The following is a 27,395-nucleotide window of genomic DNA, read 5'->3' on the forward strand; positions in this document are numbered from 1 at the left end:
TGGTTCTCCTTCTTTTCGTGCGGGAATGGCGGCCATTTTGTCTTCCCCGGATGCTCTTTATGATTTAGTTCGCACCTCCTCTAGGGTTATGGCTTTAACTGTGGTGGCTAGAAGATTACTCTGATTGCATAACTAGGCTGCGGATGTCTGCTCTAAAGGGCAGTTAGACTTGCTTCCCTTCAAAGGTCGCCTCTTATTTGGGGAGGATCTCGAGCAGCTGATGCAGTCTCTTGGAGATAATAAGGCCCTTCGTTTACCGGAGGATAAGCCTAAGGCCAAGAGTTTTTTTTCAGATGCTGTTTTGGTTTCGCTCCGATAGGTCTCAGCCCTCGAGGGCCACACCCAGTTCTCAGAGGCAGTTCTCTCCTCAGAGTCAGACCTGGGGACAGTCCTTTCGAGGTGCCCAGAGGCCATTCCGAGGAGCCGCTGGAGGTTCTGCGGCCAGAGGTAAGTCCTCGCAATGAGTCAAGGCTGGTCCACTCAGTCGTTCCTATTATAGGAGGTCACCTGACTCACTTCTACGACAAGTGGACCAGAGTTACACAGGACCAGTGGGTTCTCCGTGTGGTCACTTTAGAGTTTGCGTGACCCATTCGCGATCTGCTTCTAATTTCCCCCTACAGTCCCATGTGCAAGCAGTCAGCGCTGCGCTGCAGGAGACCCTGGATCTTCACCTGGGGGCGATCATTCCAGTTTACTCGGTAGAGGTTCGCAAGGGAAGATATTCCATTTATTTTGTGGTCCATAAGAAGGAGGGTATGTTTCATCCGATTCTCGATTTGAAAAAGGTAAATGCAGTGCTGAAGGTGCCGTGCTTCCGGATGGAGACCTTGCGGTCAGTGATAGCGGCAGTTCGCAAGAGAGAGTTTCTGGCTTCGCTGGGTTTCGCCGAGGCCAGCTCCATATTCCCATCTATCCGAACTCGCAGCGTTTTCTCCGTTTCTTTATTCTGGGACAGCATTTTCAGTTTCTTGCCCTTCCTTTTGGCCTGGCCACAGCCCTGCGCACTTTCACCAAGGTAATGTTGGTGGTAGCAGCGGCGCTGCGGAGAGGTGTTCTGTGCACCCAAATCTGGACACTGGCTTATCAGAGCGAAGTCGGAGGCCCTTTGTCACCAATCTGTTCACAAAGTTCTTGATCTTCTCCAGTCCCTCAGTTGGGTAGTGAACGTGGCAAAGAATCATTTGATTCCAACTCATTCTTTGGAGTATCTGGGTGCTCGTTTTGACCCCTTGGTCGGCAAAGTGTATCGTTCGGAGGAGAGAGTCTTAAAACTGCAGAGTTGGTTCGCCGGTTATTGCAGCTACGTGTTCCCAAGGTCTGGGACTATTTGCAGGTCCTGGGCTCAATGGCTTCGATCCTGGAGTTGGTACTGTGGGCGTTTCCCCATCTGAGACCATTACAGAGGGCACTTTTGGCTTGTTGGCAGCCGATATCCAAGGAAATTCAAATGCCATTGTCCCTCGAGGGTGAGGTGAGAGAGAGCCTTTCCTGGTGGCTTCAGGTTTCCAATCTCGTTCGAGGGGTGGATCTCGAGGTGCAGGATGGGGGTGATAGTTACTACCGATGCCAGTCTCTGTGGATGGAGAGCAGTTTGTCAGTGGCACTAAGTCCAGGGTACATGGTCCGCGAGAGAATCTGCCTGGTCTATCAACCGATTGGAGGTAGGGCGGTCCGTTTAGCCTTGAAGGAGTTTCTGCCATTAGTACAAGGTCAATTAGTGAGGATTATTTCAGACAATGTGACGACAGTGGCTTATATCAATCAGCAAGGCGGAACCAAGAATCAAGCAGTTGATTCTTTGGGCAGAAAGACACCTAGAGCACATAGCTGTGTCCCACATAGCCAGGGTCGAAAATGTTCAGGCGGATTTCTTGAGTCAGACACAGGTAGACCTGGGCGAATGGTAATTATCGGAAACCACAATGCAACTCATTCGAGATTGGTGGGGTTCTCCTCAAATGGATCTAATGGTGACTTGTCAAAATGCCAAAGCGTTTCATTTCTTCAGTTGGAGATGTCAGCATGGGGCCGAAGGTAACGATGTTCTGCCTTGGCCACAAGGTGTCCTCTATGTGTTCCTCCCCCCCCCCCCAGCTGTTAATGGGCAAAGTGTTGCGTCGCATAGAAAAGCATCGCAGAGAGGTGGTATTGGTCGCTCCGGAGTGGCCACAGCATCCGTGGTTTGCGAATCTGATCAACCTGGCAGTGGATGGACCAATTTGCTTCAGTCATCTGGAGGGTCTCCTTCGTCAGGGCCCCATGTTTTCCGACCAGGCTGCTCACATTTGTCTAGCATCATGGCTTTTGAGAGGCAAAGATTAAGGAGTAGAGGTTATCCAGAAACTGTTATAACCACTTTATTGCAAGCCAGAAGAAAGTCCACTAATAATGGCTTATGTTAGAGTATGGAAGGTGTTTGAGTCCTGGTGTGCTGCTCATGGTATCCGAGCTCTCAAGTTCTCCGTCCCTGACATTTTGTCCTTTCTTCAAGACGGTTTTGCTAAGGGCCTGTCTCCTAGCTCCCTTAAAGTACAGGTGGTGGCCTTGGGCTGCCTTCATGGTAAGATCGAGGGTTCTTCTATTTCAGCTCATCCAGATGTTATTAGGTTCCTTAGAGGAACAAAGAATTTGCGACCTCAGATCAGAAGAGTTTGTCCATCCTGGAACCTTAATCTGATCCTCCGAGGTTTGTATGTGGCACCTTTTGAACCTCTGCGGAGAGTGACACTGAAGGACTTGACTTTGATAGTGGTTTTTCTTGTGGCTATATGCTCGGCTAAAAGGATTTTGGTGTTGCAAGCTTTGTCTTGTCTGGACCCCTTCCTTCAAATTTTGAATTCAGGGGTTTCGTTGAGGACAGTGCCTTCTTTTTTGCCGAAAGTGGTTTCCGCATTTCATGTGAATCAAACAGTGGTGCTTCCAGCCTTTCCAATGGTAGTTGAATCAGTTCCACATGCGAGGGAGCTCAAGCGGTTAGATGTTAGGCGAGCTCTATTGTGCTATCTCGAAGTGACGAATGATTTCAGGAGGTCAGACCACCTTTTTGTTTTGTGGAGCGGTGCGAAGCGAGGTTTCATAGCTTCCAAGGCTACTATTACGTGTTGGTTGAAAGAGGCAATTGGGTCCACTTATATTACTGGCGGCTGTGAAATTCCGGAGGGCTTGCAGGCTCATTCTACGTGTTCGCTGGCGGCCTCCTGGGCGGAGGCGCAACTGGCGTCTCCTCAGGAGATTTGCAGGGCAGCGACTTGGAAGTCACTACATACCTTTGCGGGACACTATCGTTTGGATGTGGGAGATTCAGGTTCTCCTTCCTTTGGCGAGAGTGTTCTGAGAGTGGGGACTCTCCAGGTCCCACCCTAACTAGGGAGCTTGGGTACATCCCAGGAGTCTGGACTGATCGGGGTACGTACAGGGAAAGGAAAATTGGTTCTTGCCTGCTAATTTTCGTTCCTGTAGTACCATGGATCAGTCCAGAACCCACCCGATTTCAAGAGGTGGAGAGTCATCCGGTCAGCTGTTCATTTTCTTATGGAAGACCATTTTTGTAATATAGTTCAAGAAAGTTTTGATTTGTTGTTTTTTTCAGCTGTTTTGTTCTATTGCTTGGGTATAGTTCAATACTAAGGAAATGCAGGTGGCACTAGGGGTTATTAAGCAGTGTCAGTGAAACTTTCTCTGTCTCCATTTGCTGGCAGGGATGCATAAACCCCCAGGAGTCTTTTCCTTTAGTTTTCCTGAGGATCTTGCTCAGCACTTTTTAAGTTGTTGAACTGTGATTTGTGTCCTGAGAACTGTGAACAGAGAAGTCCAGCAAAACAGAGGATTAATTTCCTACCTAAGGAGGGCTAAATGTTCAGTTGATGACCTTAGAATATTGCCATGGTGTTTGTTAATTAGCAGTTCACTTGGAATGGGACTCTTCCTACACATGAGATAAATCAGTGGTGCAAGTGGGATGATGCATACATCATATTATTTATTAAAGCATCTATGTTGGACTGTACAAAAAAAAAAAGCTATGTAAGAAGCAGCAGTTTCCTTATGAAAACTGAGAGACTGAGGAAGAAAAAATGCAGTTTTAAATTAGGAGATGCTTCCCTTCATAATTGGGTTTTTAGGAGTGACATGGATGGGGTGTTTTGGGGAGATGAACATACACACTCCTGCTGCGTGAAGAGGAGTTGCAGCTGCTAGCGTGCATTTTGTTTACAGATCTTTTTCCCTCCCCCTCTTGTTTCTTCTGTACTTCCGTTGCTGGAATAGTTCTGCTGAGAAATGCAAGCTCCTGCTTTGACGAGCCAGAAGACGATGACCTTGTTTTAGTAACAGACCAATCAGAGTACGTATTGACAGCTGCCAGGGGTCAGAATAGAACTGCCAGCTCCTATGTAACTCGGAGGGCATTCATTAAAAATAGTAGGAACAGTGGTTTCCACTTACATTATAATCTACGTTCTGCGGGGGGGGGGGGGTTAAAAACAACCGCTCCATAAAATCAGTTGCTGCACTCCCTGGGGTTACGGAGTGGTCCTCAGGTGACTTGAACAGAAAATGTTCCTGCCCTTTGCCCTTTCAAAACCTGGCTCTTCCTACAAGCTTACCCTGACCCCAACCAGACCTAAACCCTCCTCTACTGCCACATCCCCGCCCCCCCTCCCACCTATCCCGTTGATGCTTCGTATGGAATTGCTGACTCTGTAAATTTGTTAATGTTGCATCGTATGGAATTGCTGACTCTGTAAATTTGTTAATGTTTATACCCAATTATTTAACACAGTTCCTCTTAATTTCTCTCTCTCCTAGCTCTTCACTACCTTTCTCCTTCCCGCATCTTCTGCACTTGCTGTCACCTAGCCCCCATCCTCTCCTCTTTCCATTCCTGCTCCATCTCCCCCCTCCCTGTTTTTTGTAATTTCTCCTTCTCGCTTTCCAAAGTTGATTGTGAACCGGCATGATACGTCCTATGAATGTCGGTATATTTTAAAAGCATTTAAATAAATAAATAAATGCTGGTGTATAGCATCCCTAAGGGGGTAGGAAAGGAGAAGGCAAGGTTTCTGGGGAGGAGCAGAAATGAAGAATTGGGGTAACCTAACATGTTCTGCATGGGGAGTACCTGCGTGGAGTGGCAGTTGCTATCTTGGGCTTACTGGATGGACCATTTTGGTCTTTATCTGCCATCAGTTACTTCGTTACAATAAGTAAAACAGGGAAAGTTGATGGATGGCAAGAGTCAGACTATTTCTGGAGGGACAGAAGGGTTCTTCAAAAAAGCACATTGTCGCCTGACTGTTAAAATCAACAATGCAGTGAGAATAAAAGAAAACAGACAAGGGTGTGTTACCTTGTGAATCACAAACCTCAAGAAATATTGATGGGAGAGTTTAAGATGCGCCTTAAGCTGGCAGTGTCATACTGACATAGGCCAAATGTCTTTTTCTGCTTTCTATCTGGTCTTTCCGGTCCACACTGCTAAGGATCTATCCTAGCTGACAGCCAGAGAAGCCTGACCACTCTTAAAAGGAGAACTGTAGCGCGGGGGGTCCTTTTTACCCATGGTCTCTGCACCAATTTACAAACCGAAGGTGTGCATGCACGTTCCCTTTGTGAAAATTACCTAAGGGGGGGGGAGAAAGATGCCTGTAGAGATTTGCGCCCGCTCAATCCACAGGTGGATTTTCCAGTTAAAACCATAGTTTTGAAAGTCTGAAAGCCCATACATTGCTTTCTCCTTCAACCTAACCCCACCCCAGAAATGCCTCCACCTGTGTGTAATTGCACGCAGGTTGTAGTTACGCATGGACCTTTACCTGCGTGGTGGTGGGGGGTGGTAAAACGCTGTCCTTGAAAATGACCTTCCACGTGCTTGCCCTCTTCTGATCATTCTGACTGCGTAGACCGGGGGGGGGAGGGACACTTTTGACCCACTCGGGGGTGACAAGAATCCATTATGGGTTTTGGAAAGACGTATTAGGAAATTCTAAATTTAGTTTGAAGCGAACAAGGCTCAGATCTTTAAACCAAAACTCGCACACAAGATTGCCAGCTAAACCTCTACAGTAACTGATTGCATGGAAGTATGTACAGGGGTTGGAGGAAAAAAAAAAGCCACAGAGAGAGAAACATGCCACCGGTGGGTTTGCAAAGTGTGCTAAGGAGCTCGATGCGATTGTTAAGCGCGTAGACATTTGTTTTAATGTTGGCATGACACGTCTTTGACCTAATGTCTCTGTTTCTTTGGCCTGGAGGCTTCCTCCTGCTCTTTCCCCGCTCGTTTGGAAATGGCCTACATTGGAACATAACGTGATAGCCTTCATCCACCCATTTTACAGACTCTGCTCGTCCCCCACCCAGGCACTGTAGTGACTGATTTTAGCCAGGGGCCACAGTACAGCTCCCTCCATAGCACAGTGAGGATCATTTTCACAGTCATTAGTGAGACCTCACCTGAGTACCAGGTGACGTTCTGGAGGCTCTGACCTCCGAAAGGATATAGGCAGAGTGGAGACGCTTCAGAAGAGGGCTAGGAAAATGATACAGGGCCCGCGTCAGAAGCCCTTTAAGTTGAGACTTTGTGATCTAAACATGTACACTCTAGAGGGACAGGAGAAATACTAGAGGCCTTCTAAGACCTGAAAAGTATTAATGCACAAGAAACAGATCTGTTTTAAAAGAAAGGAAGCTCGAAAATATAGGGGTCATACTATGAATCTGCAAGGAGCCATATCAGGAAGTAAATGTTTTCATGGAAAGAGTGGGGTGGGGGTGGGGGGTGTATGGTGGAGGCTAAAGCAGTGACAGAGTTTAAGAGAATAATTTTGACACAGCCCGCATAAAGCTAACGTCGGTGGGTACTTAGCCCAAATTTTTAGTGGACTTATGCAAATATATCCGCTTTGAAAAGTCACAGGAGTTCTCAATATATGCACAGACATACACATACCACACACTCAGTTACATGTGCGACTGAGCAGATTTACGTGCACACTTTGGAAAATCAGAAGTGTGCATGTAAAATCCTGCCTCTTCCTATTGCAGGTGAAAGTCCGCGAGGAATTATGCTTTTACCCACAGGCTGCTTTTCAAAGAGCGATTTACCTGCATGAAACAGGGCTGTATGCACAAAGCCTTTGAAAATCAACCCTAGGAGGGCGTGGGATAGGCACAAAGGAGCCTTAGTGCCCAAAAATGAAGTGGTAACAAAAGCACAACCTAGCATTTCTAATGCTTTATTATTTAAAATGTGATGCTTGACTGATTCAAGAGTGAATGTCTGAGCTGCCAGAATGAATGGCAAAGTGATTAATGTGACATGTTAGACGTCCTGTTTGGGAAACAGACAACCAAGTGGCCAGGTCTGTCTGGCACCTTGTGATTGAATCAACCATCCGGTGGCTCTGGCGGTTAGGCCGCAAGTACTGGACTAACGAAGTTCTAGGGAAAACAGATAGGTCCGTCTAGCAGGCTGCCCAGGACTCAGAGGGAGGCCAGATGTTTGCACAGTGGCCAATCTTCTATTGCTGGCTATTTAGATTATCCCAGAGCTCTGTGGTTAGACATGCAGAAGGGAGAGTGCTGGAGGAAACGTAGAGGGGATCTTGTATGCTCCTCTACCCAACCTGGTGGAGTGCCAAGGAGGGAGAGCAAAAAGCCCATCCAGGATAGGGAGCGATCGTGCAGGTGGCTGCACACACTGTGGCTGGCATCTGGGATGTATCCTTTAGCAGTGTGACGAAATAATTGAGCTAGACTGGATGGACCACTTGGTCTTTGACTGTCGTCATTATCCCAGTAACAGGCAGATACAATACAGTGTGCTCCGGTGGAGCGCACTGTTAACCTGCATTTGGACGCGCGTTTTCGACGCGCTAGCTTTACCCCTTATTCAGTAAGGGGTAATAGCACGTCAAAAATGCGCGTCCAACCTGCGGCACCTAATAGCGCCCTCAACATGCAAATGCATGTTGATGACCCTATTAGGTATTCCCGCGCGATACAGAAAGTAAAATGTGCAGCCGAGCCGCACATTTTATTTTAAGAAATTAGCGCCTACCCAAAGGTAGGCGCTAATTTCTGCCGGCGCCGGGGAAGTGCCGGTGCTTTTCTGTGCACCCTCCGACTTAATATCATGGCGATATTAAGTTGGAGGTCCCAAAAAAAAGTTAAAATCAGCCCGCGGCTCGCAGGTTGAAAAGCGGACGCTCAATTTTGCCGGCGTCCGATTTCCGAACCTGTGGCTGTCAGCGGGCTCGAGAACTGACGCCGGCAAAATTGAGCGTCGGCTGTCAAAACCGCTGACAGCCGCCGCTCCTGTTCAAAAAGAAGCGCTAGGGATGCGCTAGTGTCCCTAGTGCCTCTTTTTATTGTGGGCCCTAATTTAAATATTTTGTTTTACTGTATCGCGCGCACAGGACACTGGCCTGTGCACGCGCCGGGAGAGCGGGCGCTCTCCTGCGAACTTTACTGTATCGGCCTGTAAGTTGGTCTGTATGAAAATTACCCCCACATCACAGCATGCTCTTGGCCATGCACAATAGTTTTAAATCCTCTAAAACTATATTTATTAGGAATCTTGACTAATGACAGCTAAAGTGTCAAGTAAAACAGAAGAATAGCTAGATTGGGTCAGACCTGTGGTCCATCTAGCCCAACATCCTGTTTTCAACAGTGGCCTCAGAGTCAGCAGATGAAAACCGGAGTTGAGCTAAGTGTTCCCCCGTAGATCTAAAAAGGTGTGAAGCTTCTTGGCATCCACCCAATCTCTTAAAACGTCAGTAACTATCAGCCACTTCATATCTATTGACCCCAAGAAAAATAAAATTGGTTTTGTCCTCTGATACGATGTGACGGTCCTTTTTCTTGGTCTTTCTTCTTCCTCTCTATAAAGGACACTGTGTTCCTCCCTATGGGTAGGAAATATCACCATCCAGGTTAAAGAGAAGCAACTGAGAGACCTCTTTAAGAAGTAAGTTGAAATATCTGCTCTGTACTGCTTTACTAAGGAACTTTCCTGGGCTCGCCCCAGTCTGAAAAGAGCGGGCTTGAAGACAGCAGTCAGCCAGCGCTGTAGATCTGTACTTGTACTGTGCATTCCAAAGCATTCAGGGGCCGATGTTATAAGGTGAGCTGAAGCTGCCGCAGGTTTGTGCACAGCTGTGCATGCATTTGTATGCACTTACTGACCCATTTCTTTTCTGCGTGAGTGCATGCTGATGGTATGCAAAGGAGGCGATTATCCACTCATGGGCAGTGCAGGAAGCCGTGCTAGAAGATAGAAATGCTAGTGCTGGTTTTTGAATGCGGGTTTTTTAGTGCCACGGTCAGGGCATGAGTTAAGTGACAGCACTGACTCAGGAGGCCATTTTATTCCATTGCTTGCATTGGGTGGGGTGCGATTGAGTGTCCGTGCAGCTCTGGTGTTCTTGCTATGGAGACTTCTGATTGTGTCCAGCTGTTCCTGATGCTGTGGTATATCCTGCGGCTTCGCCAAAGGGTGACGGCAGCAGAAGGTTTGGCAGGTGACAGAGGTCGTGGCATGCAGTGTGAATTATCACCCATTAATATATTGCCATGTTTTCTGCAGCCCACAGGGTCATAAATGTGCTAAAAAAAAAGAGGAGACCTGGTTGCTCGCCACATTTACTTTTGTGCACAGGTTTATGCGCAGATTATCTGCGCGGATGCAGCTGCTTATTACATAGGGCCTTCCCGTGCTTATATACGCGCATTTCTTCATGAGTGCACGGATTTGTGTGGGCAGATCATTTGCATAAAATTTATTTTTACATCCCTATGAGGCGCCATCTTCATCTGCGTGTGGTGATCAAAACCCACACTTACTACTAGCGCCTGTTTCGCCGCGGGTCTTACTACATCGGCCCCTCAGTCTCCAGTTGTGGGTAAAATTTGCTGTGTATGATGCTAATGTGTCCTCTTATGGACCCTCAGGATTGTGGCCTAAAGCAAGGCCGGGGATCCTGCATGCTTATTGGATGGCATTCAAATTCTGTGTATTGAGAGGTCCGTTGTCTCGATAGACATTGACAAGTGTCTGTTGCTATGTTGTTGCCTACCTACACAGAGAGAAAGTGGGAGAACATATATATGAATGTATATATTTAGTTATGTTACATGTTTTTTTCTTGGCAACGGGGGCCGTTTACAGGCATAACTGGCCAGCTAACTAAAATTAGGCAGCTAGATCTATTGGCGTGAAAGTTGTTCCCCCCCAGGGCGGCTAAGTGTAGCTGATGTTAAAATAAGTGTTGTTAGGGGCATGTTTGGGCTGGAGAAGTAAAATATGTGCATATATTGAGTTTTCAAATAAGCGTGGGTAGTTTTGTACCCATGTAAGTTTAAGCCACCCAGGTAGTTTCTCTGGTTTCTCTTTGAAAACTCCCTAAAAAGAATATGGGTACAAACATAGTTCGTTATCTTGCTGTCTGCTGGCTTACTGGAGTATGATTTCTGCAGAAACTCGAAGCCTCCATCTCAGTTTACCCCTAGCAATGGTGTTTCTCTGGAGTGACAGCTTTGTTGTATTCTCAGTTCGGCTTTTGGGAGTGCATTAGCAGTCAGCTCTATTTTTGGCAGATGTGTTTAACAGTCTGTGTCCTTTCTTTAGTTTTGGCGAGATTGACAGCATTCGGCTGCTCTGTGAACGATTCTGTGCATTTGTCAACTTTAAATGTCCCACAGCTGCAGCCAGAGCTTTAGATGAATTGCAGGTAAGTTTATCGGTATGGGAGAAGAGGAGAGTGCTACAGGTCACTCTTTCAGCAGCTTACTGCTATTAGAGAAACTGTTTCATAATGGTACACAAACTTTGAAAGTGGAACTGGTGAAAATGACTTAGTAACACGATTAAGGAATATTTGACCCATCCATTCTGCCTGGTTTGCCCTGCCTGCACAGTTGTCACTCTGGTCAACATCCTTCCTTGCCCCAACCCTCACAGTGTGTGCTAAAGGAGATCTCCCAGCTGTCCAGCCTTATAAACTTGACTGATACAAATGGTTAGGCAGTGGTACAAAAAAGATAAAGGATAAGAAATATGAAATAATAAAACAGCCAAAAAGAAGAATAAATGAAGAACCTTAGGGGAGGGAAGCAAAAAACAAGAAAAAAATTAAAAAGTTATCCCCACATTTTCTAAATAATTCCTTTTTTATATATTATATTATTCTTACATTTTCTTCTAGGTTTTTATACACACATGTAGAATATGTTGCAAGCCCTCTCAATATAATCATTGGTGAGAGGGCACGTGCAATTAACAGTTGCTGTATGAGCTGTTTGCGATGTAAGGAACCCCAGGTATGTTAGTCCTATTGAATATCATTCAGGTATTTTAGTTTGCACTGTACAGAAGTGTGGACAGAATTTAATTACAAATAAATGTATGGAGTTTTATATTGAGGCAACATATATCTTTCATTTATTATACTTTTTAATATTTTATAATTTTAGCATAGTTTTTTTTTTATTTTTAGGGACCACATGCCCCCTGGTAGGCTTCATTTATTTATTCCAGCTGCATCTCCAGCTCTGTTCATATTCCTTATTTAATGATATAGGTATGTATTCTGTACAGTGATATTCTTAAGTCTTCCATCCTGTGGGCATAGGTTGTAGTACCTGAATGTATTCCACTTTGAAGAGCTAAAAAGTCTAATATAAAAAAAAAGTTACAGTGTATATCATTCTGTTTTATAAGTGTACCAGCTGCCCGGACCCTTTAACACATCTGTATTTTATTTTATCTCCTTTTTCTTATTGTAATGAATGAGTTTTATACCTAATCAAGCATTCTTGCCAAAACATGGCCATGTCAGGTTTTATTTTATACTTATTGTATTGTATTTATCACCTGTTTAATGAAATTACAAAAATTTTATTTTTTGGCTGTTTTATTTAATATTTCTTATTTATCCTTTTTATACCACTACCTATCCAGTTGTATCTCATAATTTGCAGTAATTTGTCTATCTCGTTATAATCTTGACTGCCTGCAGGTCACTCATTAGCTGGGGAGAGTAACCAAGCTATCCTGCTACCGTCGCTAGACAACTGCCCAGTTCCCTCAAATATTTTTGAGGTCATACCAAAGCCTTGGTGTTGCTCCAAGCTGATTTGACCTGGTTACCTTTAGCTGAAGACTTGGTGCAACCAAATCGCTGCTTGATGCAAGTCTGCTTTAGCCTCTAACTTTCTGGATAGATGAGCATTGTATGTTGTAGTACTACCACTAACACCTACTCAGGTTTAATCCTGTGGATACTTGGAGGAAGTCCTGCCAGGCACTGCGCAGGCTTGTCAGAATCTGTGAATGTGCCCCTACACTAACAAAACCTATCTATCAACTGGATTGCCATTTGCCTGTGGGCAAGCAACCTGCTTGCAAGCTATCCCATGGTGGTTTCTAGGGACAATGAGACCACAAGAGGCACACAGTTTCTAGAAATGCACCTACAGACAAATACAAAAAATGTGAGATCATGAATCAATCACATGACAAAGCTAACAAACTGAAGAGTTTATAATCAAATAGCAAGAACACTGAACAGAGTAAAAGATTAAATTTTCAAATATCAACAAGTAAACTAACAAGGATTCATACAGTTAATGCTAACTAGACAAGTTTCACTGCATTTAGGGGTAGATTTTAATAAATACGCATGCGTGTCCATGTGCGTGAGCTACCCGGCGCGCACACATGGACATGTGATTTTATAACATGCGGGTGCGGGTGCAGGCGCGCACTTGTTATAAAATCGGGGGTCGGTGCACACAAGGGGGTGCACAATTGTGCACCTTGTGAGCGCCAACATGCGCCGCCTTCCCCGTTCCCTTCCCCTACCTCCCCTGTCCTTTCCCCCCTACCTTTTTCTTTTTTCTTTTGTTTTAAAACTTACTTCAGCTTTGGTATGACTTCAGCCCGACTGCCAGCGCGCAATCCCCGGCTCAGCGGCAAATGGCTGCTGTGCCAGGAGCCTCTGACCCCGCCCCCCTCCCCACCCCTTTTTGCAAGCCCTGGGACTTACACTTATACTTTTTAAAATAGGCCCGGCACGCGTAACCTTTTGAAAATCTGCCCCTTATTTTCTGCCTGGGGAGATTTAGGAGAAGCTGTCCTCACAAGGATGTGTAGAGCTGGGATGGAGCCTTGGCACAGATCAGGTTCCTCTGCACTTGCAGCCAAGACTGAGATTTCTAGTAAATTCTGGGCTAGATCACTCTGGAGCTGGTTCTGTACAACCAATCAGGCCGATACAGTAAAGTCCGCGGGAGAGCGGACGAACGCCCTCTCTCCCGGCGCGCGCACCCACGCGATTCTCTATTTAAATTAGGTGACGCGGTAAAAACGGGGAAAAGGAGGTGCTAGGGACACTAGCGTGTCCCTAGCGCCTCCTTTTTGACAGGAGCGGCGGCTGTCGGTGGGTTTGACAGCCGACGCTCAATTTTGCCAGCGTCGGTTCTCGAGCCCGCTGACAGCCACGGGCTCGGAAACCGGATGCCGGCAAAATTGAGTGTCTGGTTTTCGGTCCGACAGCCGCGTGCCAAATTCAAATTATTATTATTATTAAATTTTTTTTTTTTACTTTTTTAACTTTTCGGGACCTCCGACTTAATATCGGTATGATATTAAGTTGGAGGGTGCACAGAAAAGCAGTTTTTACTGCTTTTCTGTGCACTTTCCCGGCGCCGGAAGAAATTAGCGCCGACCTTTGGGTCGGCGCTAATTTCTGAAAGTAAAATGTGCAGCTTGGCTGCACATTTTACTTTCTGTATCCCTTGCGCATACCTAATAAGGCCATCAACATGCATTTGCATGTTGAGGGCGCTATTAGGTGCCGCGGGTTGGACGCGCGATTTCCTCCCCTTACTGAATAAGGGATAAGGGAAAACGCGCGTCCAAGAGCAGGCTAACAGTGCGCTCCATCGGAGTGCACTGTACTGTATCGGCCTGAATGAAAGTCCAAGGCACTGGCTTCCTGACCAATTGCAATACATAATATTGCAACATTACACCATTTTGTGGGGGCTGAGGAAGTATGCCAAGTCTCAGTTTGGCGTACATGGTAAGTAAACGTGTTTGCTCCTAGCTGCCAGAAGCTGCAGAGCACAGCAGGAGTGAGGCTGCCACCTTCCTGTCAGTTCAAGGATTGCAAGGGAAAAGAGGTCTTACTGAGGAAACAAAAAAGTCTTGGTGCAAAATAAGCAAACTGGCACAAAGATCCCCATTTCTAGGAATATGTCTATACCAGGCCCCCCATCTCTTAACTCTACACCTCCCTATCCACTGCTGTCACCGTCGCCATCTGTATCTTTACCAAGCTTGCTTGAAATCTGTCGTGGGTTCAGTTACCACCACATCTGCTGGTAGACTGTTCTAGGCATCCACCACCTCGGAGATTTTTTTTTTTCCCTCATCTGAGCCTCCCTTCATCAACCTTGATGTCATGACTTGCCCCTGCCCTCCACCCAAAAAAAGAAAAATGGAAATAAAGACAATTTCCTGAACATACCCAGATCAGTCCAGACAAGTGGGTTTTATTCATCCCTACCAGTAGATGGAGGTAGAGAACAAAACCTTTAGGTACTGCCACATATACGAGAGTGCCACCTGCAGTCCCTCAGTATTTCTCTTACCTCCAACAGATGGTAGAGGTGCTAACTCTGCAGTCCTGACTGGTTTGGATATTGTGGGGAATTCTGCTCCCCGAGGTGCCAGGTTCCTGTGAAGGGCCATCCCTCAGGTCTCAGCCCGTGTTCCCGGGACACTGACAGCCAGGGCTCTGGTTCTCTCACTGGGGTCCGAAGCCCCTCCGCCTGCCTGTGGGATTAAGGGAAGTATCCCCTCATTTTTTTTTTTTAGTATAACTATTTCTGCTCTGTAGATTGAAAATTTTTTGTTTTGCTTCACAGAGTCTCGGCAGCTCGAACAGGCTGAGCTGTCTGTCAGGCAGCCGGCCTGGCAAGATTGTCGGGGGGCGGGCTCCGAGGCAGTTAGGCGGTGCAGGGGGATCCGGAGTGGTGCCGGTCGTCTAGGAAGGTGGCCCCGGCCAGGGAAAGTGCCTCCTGCTTCTTTTTAAGTGCTCCATCGACCGCGTGGGTGTTCTGACCGCAGCGGCAGGGCTTTTGCGCTGGCGGAGATTTGCCGCAGCAGTGCACCCTCTTCCTTCTCCGGCAGCGGCCGAGTGGTGCGCTCCTCCCTCTGCTTCTTCCCGCAGTGTGCTTCTATTTTTTAAGATGACGGACAGGCCATTAGTGGAGGCCTGTCAGGCCTGCGGAGTTTGGTCGGCTTACTTTGATCCCCTTTCCCTCTGTACGGTCTGTGCAGGGGGGGAGGGGGGCTTCTTCAAAGCGCCCAAAACCACGGCGAGCTTCGCGGGCTGCTGCAGCGTCGGGGGAACCACAAGGGGGCATCACCCTTCCCTCTGAAGGGGATTGGGATATGGGAATTCCTCCTCAGGGCTCTGGGGAGTCCCCTCCACCTCTTTCCCCCACCAGGCAACCTCGGAAGGAGGGTCCAGCTGGTTCGGGCCCCGGTAGTCCCAAGGGAACCTCGGGAGCCCCAGGAGGGTTTTCAACTGAGTTCCTCCTGTTACTGCACGAGGCCTTCCTGGCTAAGCAGGCAGGTAAGCGAACTTTTAAGGACAGCCCGCCGACCTCCGCTAAACGCGTAAAAGGACCCTCGAAGAGTTCCACGGATTCGCGGGGACTGTCTCAGCAGCTTTGCCCAGCGCATTTAGATTCAGATGATTCTCAGGGAGATGAAGCTGGTTCTATGGTGGGAAATCTGGATTTCCCTGTACGTACCCGGATCAGTCCAGACTGTGGGTTGAGCCTCCTTTCCAGCAGGTGGAGACAGACCAAAACTGAAAGGATAGCCTATATGAGGACAGAGCCTATCCTGTAACCCTTCAGTATTCGTCTGTCTCCAGCAGATGTAGCAGCTCACCCTTCGGTCTCCTGCTCTAGGCTAGTCAGCCTTTTCTTTTCTTCATGGATCAAGCAAGTGAGATCTAGTGTGATCTTCTTCCTGTAAAAAAAAACAAAAAACTCTGACAGGGAGTTGTAGTTTTTATTTGGTGCAGGAGACTGTCCCGTCTCCTGGCTCTTGCCGAACTCAGGGGGGCTTTGCCCCTTGTGCACTGCATAGCCTGAGTTGGTAGCCGCTTTCAGGTGTGGGGACCGAGTCTGGTGGTCCAGGTCTCGTCTCCCCCTCCTCTGGCTGCCGAAGGGGCTTAGTTCCCCATTGCTGTGCTCAGCCCACGTCTCGTTGGTCCTTTCTTTTCTCCAGATAGGGCTTTCTTTTAGTTCTCTGCGCGTACAAGTCTCGGCTCTCTCCTGGGTCGGGTAGAAGGCCATTCCTTAGCGGGACACCCGGACGTGATTCTGTTCTTGAAGGGCGTCAAGCACCTACGTCCACTTTCCCGGTCAACTTACCCGTCGTGGAGTCTTAACCTGGTCCTCCGGGCCCTCTGTGCGGCTCCGTTCGAACCTCTCCGTCGCACTACGTTAAAGGATCTTACGCTCAAGACTGTCTTCCTCGTCTCTATCTCCTCCGCTCGCCGGATCTCAGAGATCCAAGTTTTGTCCTGTCGGGAACCCTTTTTGCGTTTTTCTGATTCCGGGGTATCTCTCAAGATGACCCCTTCCTTCTTACCAAAGGTTGTTTCTAACTTCCATGTCAAACAGTCGGTGGAACTCCCTGCGTTTTCCCCAGAGGAGATTGCAGGTATGGCTGGGGGCGATCTCCGTAAGCTAGATGTCAAACGAGTTCTACTTCGCTATCTCCAGGTCACCAATCACTTTCGGGTCTCAGATCATCTTTTTGTCCTTTGGAGTGGGCCCAATCGGGGTAAGCCGGCTTCTAAGACCACTATTGCGCGGTGGTTGAAGGAAGCGATCTCGGCTTATCTTTGCCAAGGTCGGGCGGTTCCCGAGGGCCTTAAGGCTCATTCATTGCGCTCTCAAGCTACTTCCTGGGTGGAGAGTCAATCGGTCTCTCCGCAGATTTGCAGAGCCGCCACTTGGACGTCCTTGCATACTGTTGCTCGACACTACCGTCTGGATGTGCAAGTTCCGGTTTTTGGTTCCTTTGGGCGGCAAGTGCTTCGAGCGGGACTGTCTCGGTCCCGCCCGGTTTAGGGAAGCTTTGGTACATCCCACAGTCTGGACTGATCCGGGAACATACAGGGAAAGGAAAATTAGTTCTTACCTGTTAATTTTCGTTCCTGTAGTACCACGGATCAGTCCAGACACCCTTCCTTGTCTTTATTTCTGTCCTCTCGAAGCTTGTTTCTTGCAGATTCTAATACTTCATTTTTGTGTAAGAATACTGAGCGATTACACCAGAAGCCTTGGTCGTTTTGAATACCAAGTATATGCAAGAGCGTTTAGTTATACTATGTTTCTTACATTGTTCTACTATTGCTCCATTGAGCTTTATGATTACTTGCTTGATCCTATTCTGGTTTTGTTATTTTCTGCTTTGACAATGGTTATACTGAAGGGTTACAGGATAGGCTCTGTCCTCATATAGGATATACTTTCAGTTTTAGTCTGTCTCCACCTGCTGGAAAGGAGGCTCAACCCACAGTCTGGGCTGATCCGTGGTACTACAGGAACGAAAATTAACAGGTAAGAACTAATTTTCCTGTGGACCCTGCGGGGGGAGGACCCAGGGGACCCTAAGGCAGATCAGAATGCCTTGGAGGGCCCGGATGGTGATGACGTGTGGGTGATACACTTCTTTAAGAGGGAGGAGCTGTGACCACTTATCCCCCAGGTGTTGGAGGAGTTGAAGGTCAAGCTCTGTTTGGAGGATTCAGATAACGAAGGGGGTTAATCTAATGCTCGATGGCCTTTGGAGACCTCCCAGCGCCTTTCCCATTCCTAAGAAGGTCCAGAAGCTGATCAACCATGAGTGGGAGTCTCCGGACTCTGGGCAGAGCCATGTTGAAGCTTTATCTGTTGTTGCAGGAACATTTGGATGCCTTCAAGGTCCCGAAGGTGGCTGCGGCAGTTTCGGCTGTCACCAAGAAGACCACCATCCCGGTCGCTTGTGCCTCCACTTTGAAGAACGTTTCAGGATTGGAAACTGGAGGTGCAGCTCAAGCGGACCTTTGAGGTTTTGGCTATGGGATTGCGAGCAGCAGTATGTGCCAGTTTGATGCAGCGAGCCTGTTTGTGTTGGATCCAGAAGCCGCAGGAGCAATCTGCCACTGGAGACGGGGATCGCCTATGGAGCCGATGCCTTATATGACCTTGTGAGGACCACTGCTCGGGGTATGGTCTGTGGTAGCAGCCAGACGTCACTTGTGGCTGTGTAATTGGTCGGCAGATCTTTTGTCGAAATCGCAACTGTGTAATCTGCTTTTTAAGGGCAAACTGTTGTTCGGTGAGGACCTCGACCAGCTTATGAAGTCTTTGGGGGAAACGAAAGGCGATAGGAAGCCTACCTGGAAGCCTTTCTCCACCCGGTCCCATTTTCGGGACTCGAGGCGCTTTCGTTCTGGCAGGACAACAGGGTCCCCAGTCCCAAGATAGTCCTCAAATAGACAACAGTCCCTTTGGGGATCTGGAAGAGCATCTAGAGGGGGGTCCGCCCAGGGTGCAGGTGGAATCAAATCCTCTCTGAGATCAGGCAGGTACACTCCTAGTCTTTATTGACCGGGGGCAGGCTGACCCGTTTTTACGAGGAGTGGACCAAGATTACCTCCGACCAGTGGGTGCTGGACGTTGTCAGGGAAGGATACGCCTTAGTTTTCTCATCCTCTACAGTCTGTTTTTCTGGAAACACGCTGTCTTTCCCGAAGCAGGCAGCAGTTCAAGAGACTCTTCAATGGTTATTAAGCCTGGAGGCAGTGGTCCCAGTACCGGTCTCCAAACAGGGTCGGGGCAGGTACTCCATCTATTTCGTGGTACCAGAAAAGAAGGCACCTTTCAGCCCATCTTGGACCTATATAAAATCAACCAGAGTTTGAGGGTGCCGCGCTTCCAGATGGAGACTTTACGCACTGTGATTGCGGCGGTCCGAAAAGAGTTTTTGGCATCCCTTGATCTCATCGAAGCTTATCTTTATATCCCCATTCAGCAGGAACACAAAAAGTTCCTCCAGTTTTTGGTACTGGGGCAGTACTTCCAGTTTCGGGCCCTTCCCTTCAATCTTGCCTCCGCCCCTCGGACTTTCACAAAGGTGATGGTAGTAGTGGCGGCAACCTTGAGACAGGAGGGAATTTTGGTACATCCTTATCTGGATGACTGGCTGATCAGAGCGAAATCACAGGAAGAGTGTGGTGCGGTCTGTAACCCGAGTGATGTCGCTTTTGGAATCGCTGGGCTGGATCGTCAATTTGCAGAAGAGTCAACTGGTGCCTTCTTGATCCCTGGAATACTTGGGTGCCCGCTTCGACACTCAGCAGGGCAGGGTGTTTCTCACGACCGACAGGGTGAACGAGATTCAGGTGCAGATAGCTCCGACAGGGGACTCCAGCAGGACAACAATGTTCTCTGCAGAGGCCGCATATGAGCAAACGCCCAAGGCACCAGCTCCAAAGTGGTCGCCGTCGATCCCAGAACATCTAAGTAATCCCAGACTTTGGGCAGCGGCAGACAAAGTAGTATTAAAGGAACGAAATTTAGCAGGTAAGGACCAATTTTCCTTTCTGACTCTTTCTGCCGCTGGGGGCCAGGTCCAGTCTGGCCTGGTGGATGGCAAGGAGCAATCTGGAGAAGGGGATGCCCCTTGAGGTCCTGGATTGGGTTGTCGTCACTATGGATGCCAGTCTTCGGGGCTGGGGTGCAGTATGTCTGGGCAAGTCAGCTCAGGATCTGGTTGACGTTGGAACAGACCTAGTCCATCAATCGGTTGGAAACAAGAGCAGTCCGCAGAGCCCTTCTGGCATTTCTACCCTTGGTCCGTACACGCATTGTGCGAATGTTCTCGGACAATGCGACCATGGTGGCCTACATCAGTCGTCAGGGGGGACCAAGAGTCCTGCGGTGGCTCAGGAGGCCCAGTTATTATTCGTGTGGGCAGAGCCCTATCTCAAAGGGATCACCGCCTCCCACGTCGCAGGAGTAGACAACATCCAAGCGGATTATCTCAGCCGTCAGCCGTTGGATCCAGGGGAGTGGGAACTGTCCTCGGAAGCCTGGGACCCCCACTGGGGGACTCCTCAGTTAGACCTCATGGCGACAAGTCTCAACGCCAAGACAAAGAGGTTCTTCAGCCACCGGAGGGAGTCTAGGGCCGTGGGGCTCGATGCCTTGGTATGCCCGTGGCCAACCGGAATCCTACTGTATGTCTTCCCTCCGTGGCCACTTATAGTGCGGGTTTTCAGAAGAATAGAAGCTCATCCGGGTCCGGTAGTTCTTGTGGCTCTGGAGTGGCCACGTCATCCATGGTTTGCAGATCTGCTGCATCTGGTGGTGGACGGACTGCTCCGTCTTGTCCACTCGCAGGACCTACTTCAACGAGGTCCCATATTTTCGGATCGGGCGATCGCTTCTGTCTCGTGGCATGGCTTTTGAGAGGCGGCGATTGCGTTTGAGGGGATATTCTGAACCAATGATTGCTACCCTCCTTCAGGCGAAGCGTCCTTCTACTTCCCTAGTTCTTATGTTCCTGGCCTATTCCAGAGTTTGGAAGGTTTTTGGGACTTGGTGTGAACAGGGATTGGATCCCTGTTCACACCAAGGGTTCCCATATCGCATATCTTGTCTTTTCTACGGTTGGGCTTATCCACAGTTCACTTTGGGTTCAAGTTTCGGCTTTAGGTTGTCTCAGAGGGGAAGGTTCAAGGATAGGCTTTGGCTGCCCATCCGGATATGGTTCGTTTTCTTCAGAGAGTTACGTCCACCTCTTCGCAAAGTATGCCCGGAATAGAGTCTCAATTTGGTATTGCAGGCCCTCTGTGAGGAACCTTTTGAGCCGCTGGGTCAGGCGTCTTTAAAGATCCTGACCTTGAAAACTGTCTTTTTGGTAGCCATTTGCTCAGCTAGGAGGATTTCAGAATTGCAGGCGCTTTCTTGCCGTGATTCTTTTCTCCAGATTTCATCTGACAAGGTGCTTTACGGATGGTGCCTTCGATCCTTCCTAAGGCGGTGTCTGTATTTCATGTGAACCAGATGGTAGAGCTGCCAAGTTTCCCGGATTGGGATCGGGATTCCTCAGTGGGGAGTGATCTCCATCTTTTGGATGTGCGTCTCGTCTTGTTGCGATACTTGAAGGTCATCAATTCTTTCCAACGCTCTGATCATTTATTCGTCCTTTTCGGGGGACGCAAAAAGGGAGAGAAGGCGTCTAAAGCTTCTGTGGCTCGTTGGTTGAAAGAAACTATTTCCGCTGCCTACGTATCCAAGGGCTGTGCGGTTCCGGTGGGACTTAGAGCCCATTCGACTTGAGCTCAGGCGGCATCGTGGGCCGAGTATCAGCTGGTGTCTCCTGAGGAGATATGTAGGGCCGCAGTTTGGTCCTCGCGTCACACTTTCACTAAGCATTATCGTCTGGATGTACAGGCCCCGGAGACAGCACCCTTTGGGGAGAGTGCCCTGCGAGTGGGTCTTTCGGGTTCCCGCCCGGTGTAAGGGGACTTTGGTACATCCCACTTGTCTGGATTATCTGGATATGTTCAGGAAAGGAAAATTGGTTCTTACCTGCTAATTTTCGTTCCTGTAATACCACAGATCAGTCTAGAGGCCCACCTTGGAGATCTATGCTGAAAAACTGCTGGTTCTGCTGCTGGGTTCTTATTAGCAAAACAGAGCTTCCTGGATTTGTTGAGATTCTTCACATGTTTTACAGTTTAATGTTTTTTAGTTTGGCTATCCAGTTCAGGGGTATCCATCCTAGGGGCTTAGTTCGCCCACTTGTTTAATTATCTTGGCTTTGGTATCTATCAATACCGAGGGGCTGCAGGTGGCACTCTCGTATATGTGGCAGTACCCAAAGTTTTTGTTCTCTATCTCCATCTGCTGGTAGGGATGAATAAAACCCACTTGTCTGGACTGATCTGTGGTATTACAGGAACGAAAATTAGCAAGTAAGAACCAATTTTCCTTTGTTAAAATCATCTCCCAGAGGATTGTCCATGTGTCATAGATAGAGTAGGAACAGGTAGCTTTAGGATGCTGGAAGAGGGAAGTATTTTCCATTTGCACTCACAAATTAATTAAATATCTCTATTGCGCTCAGAATATTTTATCTCATATGCTATTTTTGATGACCTCCAGGATGACTTCCGCTCATGCATCAGTGTTGAGGCCCGAGACAGTTTTAGAAGACAGGCTCATACTTTCAAGAGAAAGAAAACAGTATACTTATAATTAACCTATAAGTCCTTCTGGTTTTATAGGTATATTGTGGAAGTGACCTTGGGGAAGAGGATGTGTTGGGAGAAACTATGCATTGGCAAAAGATGTTCAGTTGAAGAAAGAGTTCTGTTAATGCTGTAGAGAGGGATACATATGATGGAATGGAGTAAAGTAACATCCTTCAAATGCTGTTTAATAACGGCAGCAAAGTTACTGGAATGCTGTCTAGGAATGAAAAAACAAAAGTGGCACCAGGACAAGTCAGAAGTGTGAAGGAGCAGCCACAGCTGGATAAATAAACCCTAAAAAAGTGATAGAATCTTCAGTAATGCCAAATCTAATGACCGGAAGCTGACTGATACTCTTTGTTCCTCCTGCCAACTCCAGGGTAAAGAGGTGGAGAACACAAAGCTAGTGATCCGATATCCAGACAAGCATTACCGAGCCTTCACTGTGAGCACATCAGCAGCACAAACCAAAGCAATGGCAACTCAGACTGGGTATGTCTTTCAGGGAAAGGGGGGGGGCCGGCCAGACAGAGCTCAGGACAAATTGTACAGCCCTGGACCCTATCCTACAAGAAATGACAGGGGTATCCCATGTTCGAAAAGACTCCCAGACACACACAACAGATGGTGCCCCAAATATCTTCATTTGGCTGTGTGTGACTGAGAAAGTAAAATGACTTGTGTTCGGGATTTTATCTTGCTCCCCATCCCAAGGTATAGAAGCTGTAATTCCAGTCTTCATCCTGCGTGTATTGATGTGTTTTCAACCCTCCCCCTTCTGTATGGAAAGGTTATTGGCTGAAAAATCAATTCATCTTTTTAAAACAAGTTGAAAACCCCTGTCATTTTCTTTTCCTGAAATGTACTATCTAGCCTTATCAAGGTGATTAAATACTGCCCATAAGCACCCTACTGTAGACATTGATCACCTAAAATTTGCAAACATTTCACAAGATTTCATAGTTGGGTTGCAATGAAAAAAATGCACACATGATACTTATACACCATGCAGTATGCTGCAGAATGATTTGATAAGTTGAATATAAATAGGTAATTTATACAATGTTACCATATGTTTAGAGCCCACAGTGCAAGATGTACTCCAAGAAGACATTCCACAATGAAAACTCAGTCAAAACAACTTCTATTTGGTAATGCTAAAACTTATCTGCTTTTTCACCTTCAGCCACTGAGCAGGATAGGTTGTGAATTTATGACTTTCAGGTCCTGTACGTTTACTGATAACAGGACTTGATCTATCACCGTTACAGGAGTGTTAAGTTACAAAGCCCCCTAGTGAAGTTAGATCCGTAGGAAGTTCTGGGTAGTTTCTGCCACTAATGTTCGTCTCCCTCTTGTTCCACAGCTCTAGGCGAAAGGGACCAGTGAAGGGCAACGAATGCTATTTCTGGAGAACCACCGGCTGTCATTTTGGAGAAAAGTGTCGGCACAGGCATGTTCCTGAGAACAGAGGTGTGGACAGGAAACCCTGGAAATCCTGAAAAGAACAGACTTAAGTTACTGTCTAGCCACTGTCTCCCAATCTCTGGATGCCGTTCAGCTGGGTCTTCATTTTGTTATGAAGAAAAAAAAAATTCCTCAGGACTGTTTGTCGGACAAGGACTAGTATTCAGCATGAGGCAAAAAAAAAAAAAGCTTGAAGTGCACTTTAAAAAGAAAATGGCCTCCCCATTCCCTTGGGATCCCCTAACCCAGCCCATGTGCGAGTGAGTTTGTGACAGGCAGTGTGGGTCATTCTTATCTTCGGGCCCTGACGTCCTGAGCAGGTGCACAAGTCCTCCCTTCACAGCTCCGTACAGATGTGCGCAGGGTGCTCCCACAATGCTTCGCTGCTCAGAACTGGCGGAGAGGGATATTCTTTCATCAGGGTGTCTCCATTCAGAGGGTGGTCACTGCTCCTTCCTTCTGGAGTGAGGGGGTCCCCTCCTTCCCTCATTCCTCCTGGGGACAGGGTCCCCCCTAATCCTTTATCTTTATTATAGATGGAGTGACTGTGAGGGAGTTTTGTACGTGGTATTTGATCTACATCTGCCATTTGTTGTGGTGTATCACCCGTTGCACTTTTGAGTTTCTTTGGGGAGAATCTTTGAGGTGATCTTCCTGAGAAATACTGGAGCAAGGGCTTGCACACTATAGAATAGTATTCCCATGTTGTGTGTCTGCTTCAATTTATATTTTATTCAAACCAATTCAACTGTGGCAAAGTGTAAAAAAAAGTATATCTATTCTTAATCTATTTAACCACAGCCCTCTTATTTTATCTCACCCTGTTATTTTTTTTATCTTTGCAAATCTAGCTATATAGAAGTCCCAGATTCATTGTGGTTGTAATGTGCATAGATCATGTCTGTGTCATTCAGAAGATTACAAAGATGGAGATTTCCCATGCCAACTTCTTGAGACTCAGGACTGGAACTCCTTCATGCCGACAAATTTAATGAGACTTACGGACTTGAAAGTCCCTTATACCAACACATTTCTAGAGACTCCCAAGTTCTGAGAATCCCTCATGCCAGCGTTTTTTTCTAAAGGATTGAAATGTCCTCAGACCAGCGCTTTTGAAGAAATATTCATATGATTTAAATGCTGTTATGCCATCCTTGTCCTAAGACTCGGAGAGGACTGAAATTCCCTGTGCCAACACTGCTTGTGAGTTCCCAAAGGATTGAAACCAGAGTTGTGCCAAAAATATTCTAGTTTCTCTACTCATCCAGTTCTGAGGAGTCTCCAAGAATTGAAGTTTATGAAGCATAGCAGAAAATTCAGATTGCATCAGCAATAGCAAATAACAGTACCCAAGGGATTTTTGGTCGGCATAACATCTTCTGGAGATCTTGATGCTTGCTGGCTTGTGTAGGTGGAGTGTGAGCAGTAGGCTAATTTTGTGGAGTGTAAAGTCCTGGTCCTCCTGTAAGTGGGATTCTAAGGTTATCCACACTAAACTTTAGCATAACTAATCATGCATACTTGATAGATGTTGGGGGAGGTAAGAATCCTACCTTTAGCAGACTAAACTGTGAATAACAGGGACCAATGCAGTGATTCGGTTGACCATTAAGTGACTGTTACCAAATGAGGTGGCTTCACTGCAGTTCTGCCTGATGTGCCTTTCTTTCTGCATATTTTTCTACATGTGCATTTAGAGAATACATAATATTCGCACATTGGTGTGGATGTGTGCATAAAACCTTACATACATGCAAACTCTTTGCTAATTATTTTTGCATACATTTTTTAATGGTCGTTCACAAATATACAGGTTTTTAAAAAATTGTGCAATCCAGATTTGCATTGCTATTGTGGAATGATGTTCTTCCATTAAGTCAGTTAACCCATGGCATCGTGTAGTCTTCACACTTGTTAAGAAAATGGTTTCTATAAATAAGATTTAAAGTTTCACAAATCACTTCATAGCCAGGTGTAACAGCCTGCTTTACTTTTTTTTTTTTTTTTGTCACAGGGCCTAGTACTATTTAACATAGTGACATAGTAATGACAGCAGAAAAGGACCAGATGGCCCATTCAGTCTGCCCAGCAAGCTTCTTATGATAGTAACTGCCGCTTTGTGCAGTTACTGCTAGCCTTATGATAAAAGTAGTAATATTTACACTCAATCAAAACCAAGCAACTGTCAAACCCATAAATTACTGCTAGCAACATCTTTACTGGTTGATGAGCCTTCTTGATGATTCAGACAATTCTGCTTGACATTCTTTGCTTTGGGACTTGGCTGTAGAAGCTGTCCTGTGCTTTTCCCTTATGTCTACGTGTCAGTACCCCAGACCATAAGACAGGTCCCATGTTGGTTGTTGTCTGTATCCAGTTCCCCTTCCACCCCGCCATCAAAGCAAGAAGTGATGGAGTTGCGACAAAAGCATGAAGGCTATTGATTGAGGGTATTAATCCCCCTGTCTTCTGTTAAGAACATAAGAATATGCCATACTGGGTCAGACCAAGGGTCCATCAAGCCCAGCATCCTGTTTCCAACAGAGGCCAAACCAGGCCATAAGAACCTGGCAAGTACCCAAAAACTAAGTCTATTCCATGTTGCAGTGGCTAATTTCTAAGTCACCTTAATAGCAGGTAATGGACTTCTCCTCCAAGAACTTATCCAATCCTTTTTTAAACCCAGCTATACTAACTGCACTAACCACATCCTCTGGCAACAAATTCCAGAGTTTAATTGTGCGTTGAATGAAAAAGAACTTTCTCCGATTAGTTTTAAATGTGCCCCATGCTAACTTCATGGAGTGCCCCCTAGTCTTTCTATTATCCGAAAGCGTAAATAACCGATGCACATCTACCCATTCTAGACCTCTCAGGGTAGTAACTTCCACTTCATGCAGGTTACCCCCATGCACCCTCTTCTTCATTTATATCCTAGAGCATTTAGGGATCCACGGTGTTTATCCCATGCCCCTTTGAATTTGTTGACTGTTTTCTTCTTCACCACCTCCTCAGGAAGGACATTCCAAGCATCCACCACCCTGACCGTGAAGAAGATATAGTTCCTGTCATTGGTACTAAGTTGTTGTCCCGTCCCCCCCGGAGTTTCATTTTGTGATCCCTAGTTCTCCTGTTTCCAATGGAAAATGTTTGAAGTTTGTGCATTATTAAAACCTTTCATGTATCTGAATATCTGTATCATATCCCTTGCATCTCCTCTTTTCCAGGGTATACATATTTAGATACAGATTTGAGCTGTTGCACTAAGACATCTCATATTGAGAGTAGGATTCCTCTTGCCCCCTAGTGCTTGCCCATATTATATTGAACATGAGGAGAAAAAACAATGGAAACATGAGCTACAGTTCAGTAGAGGATCAAATCTGAAACTGGTCCTTCTGTTCAAAACATATTCCTCTTCCTGTTCATACCCAGATCAGTCCAGACTAGTGGGTTTTGCATCCCTACCAGCAGATGGAGGCAGAGAACGGCTGAAGGAGCAGTCTATGGCAGTGAGTGTGCCTGGGACAGCGGGTGCTGTCGGCGTTTTCAGGAGGGAAGTCTGAGGAAATCTTTCATTTGCTCCTT

The 27,395-nt window shown here is 46.9% G+C and overlaps 1 protein-coding gene across 11 annotated transcripts in view; it reads left to right on the top strand.

Annotated features, from left to right (window-relative positions):
* Nucleotides 1-26,362, top strand: part of LOC115095855 (stress-induced-phosphoprotein 1-like) — a 157,658-nt gene extending 131,296 nt beyond the window's left edge. For 8 of the 11 annotated variants that reach the window (XM_029610114.1, XM_029610120.1, XM_029610113.1 and 5 more), the window contains 5 exons: nt 4,270-4,345; nt 8,894-8,971; nt 10,631-10,733; nt 22,720-22,832; nt 23,707-26,362. In XM_029610114.1, the coding sequence (XP_029465974.1) occupies nt 4,270-4,345; nt 8,894-8,971; nt 10,631-10,733; nt 22,720-22,832; nt 23,707-23,842 (506 nt within the window). In that variant the 3' untranslated portion in view covers nt 23,843-26,362. Of the gene's footprint in view, nt 1-4,269; nt 4,346-8,893; nt 8,972-10,630; nt 10,734-22,719; nt 22,833-23,420; nt 23,492-23,706 lie in introns of all 11 variants that reach the window. The other 3 variants (XR_003857891.1, XM_029610116.1, XM_029610115.1) reach the window with 3 other exon arrangements.
* The last annotated feature ends 1,033 nt before the right edge of the window (nt 26,363-27,395 follow it).

This window comes from Rhinatrema bivittatum, chromosome 7 (assembly GCF_901001135.1).
Source record: "Rhinatrema bivittatum chromosome 7, aRhiBiv1.1, whole genome shotgun sequence".
In the NCBI taxonomy this organism is placed as follows: domain Eukaryota; kingdom Metazoa; phylum Chordata; class Amphibia; order Gymnophiona; family Rhinatrematidae; genus Rhinatrema; species Rhinatrema bivittatum.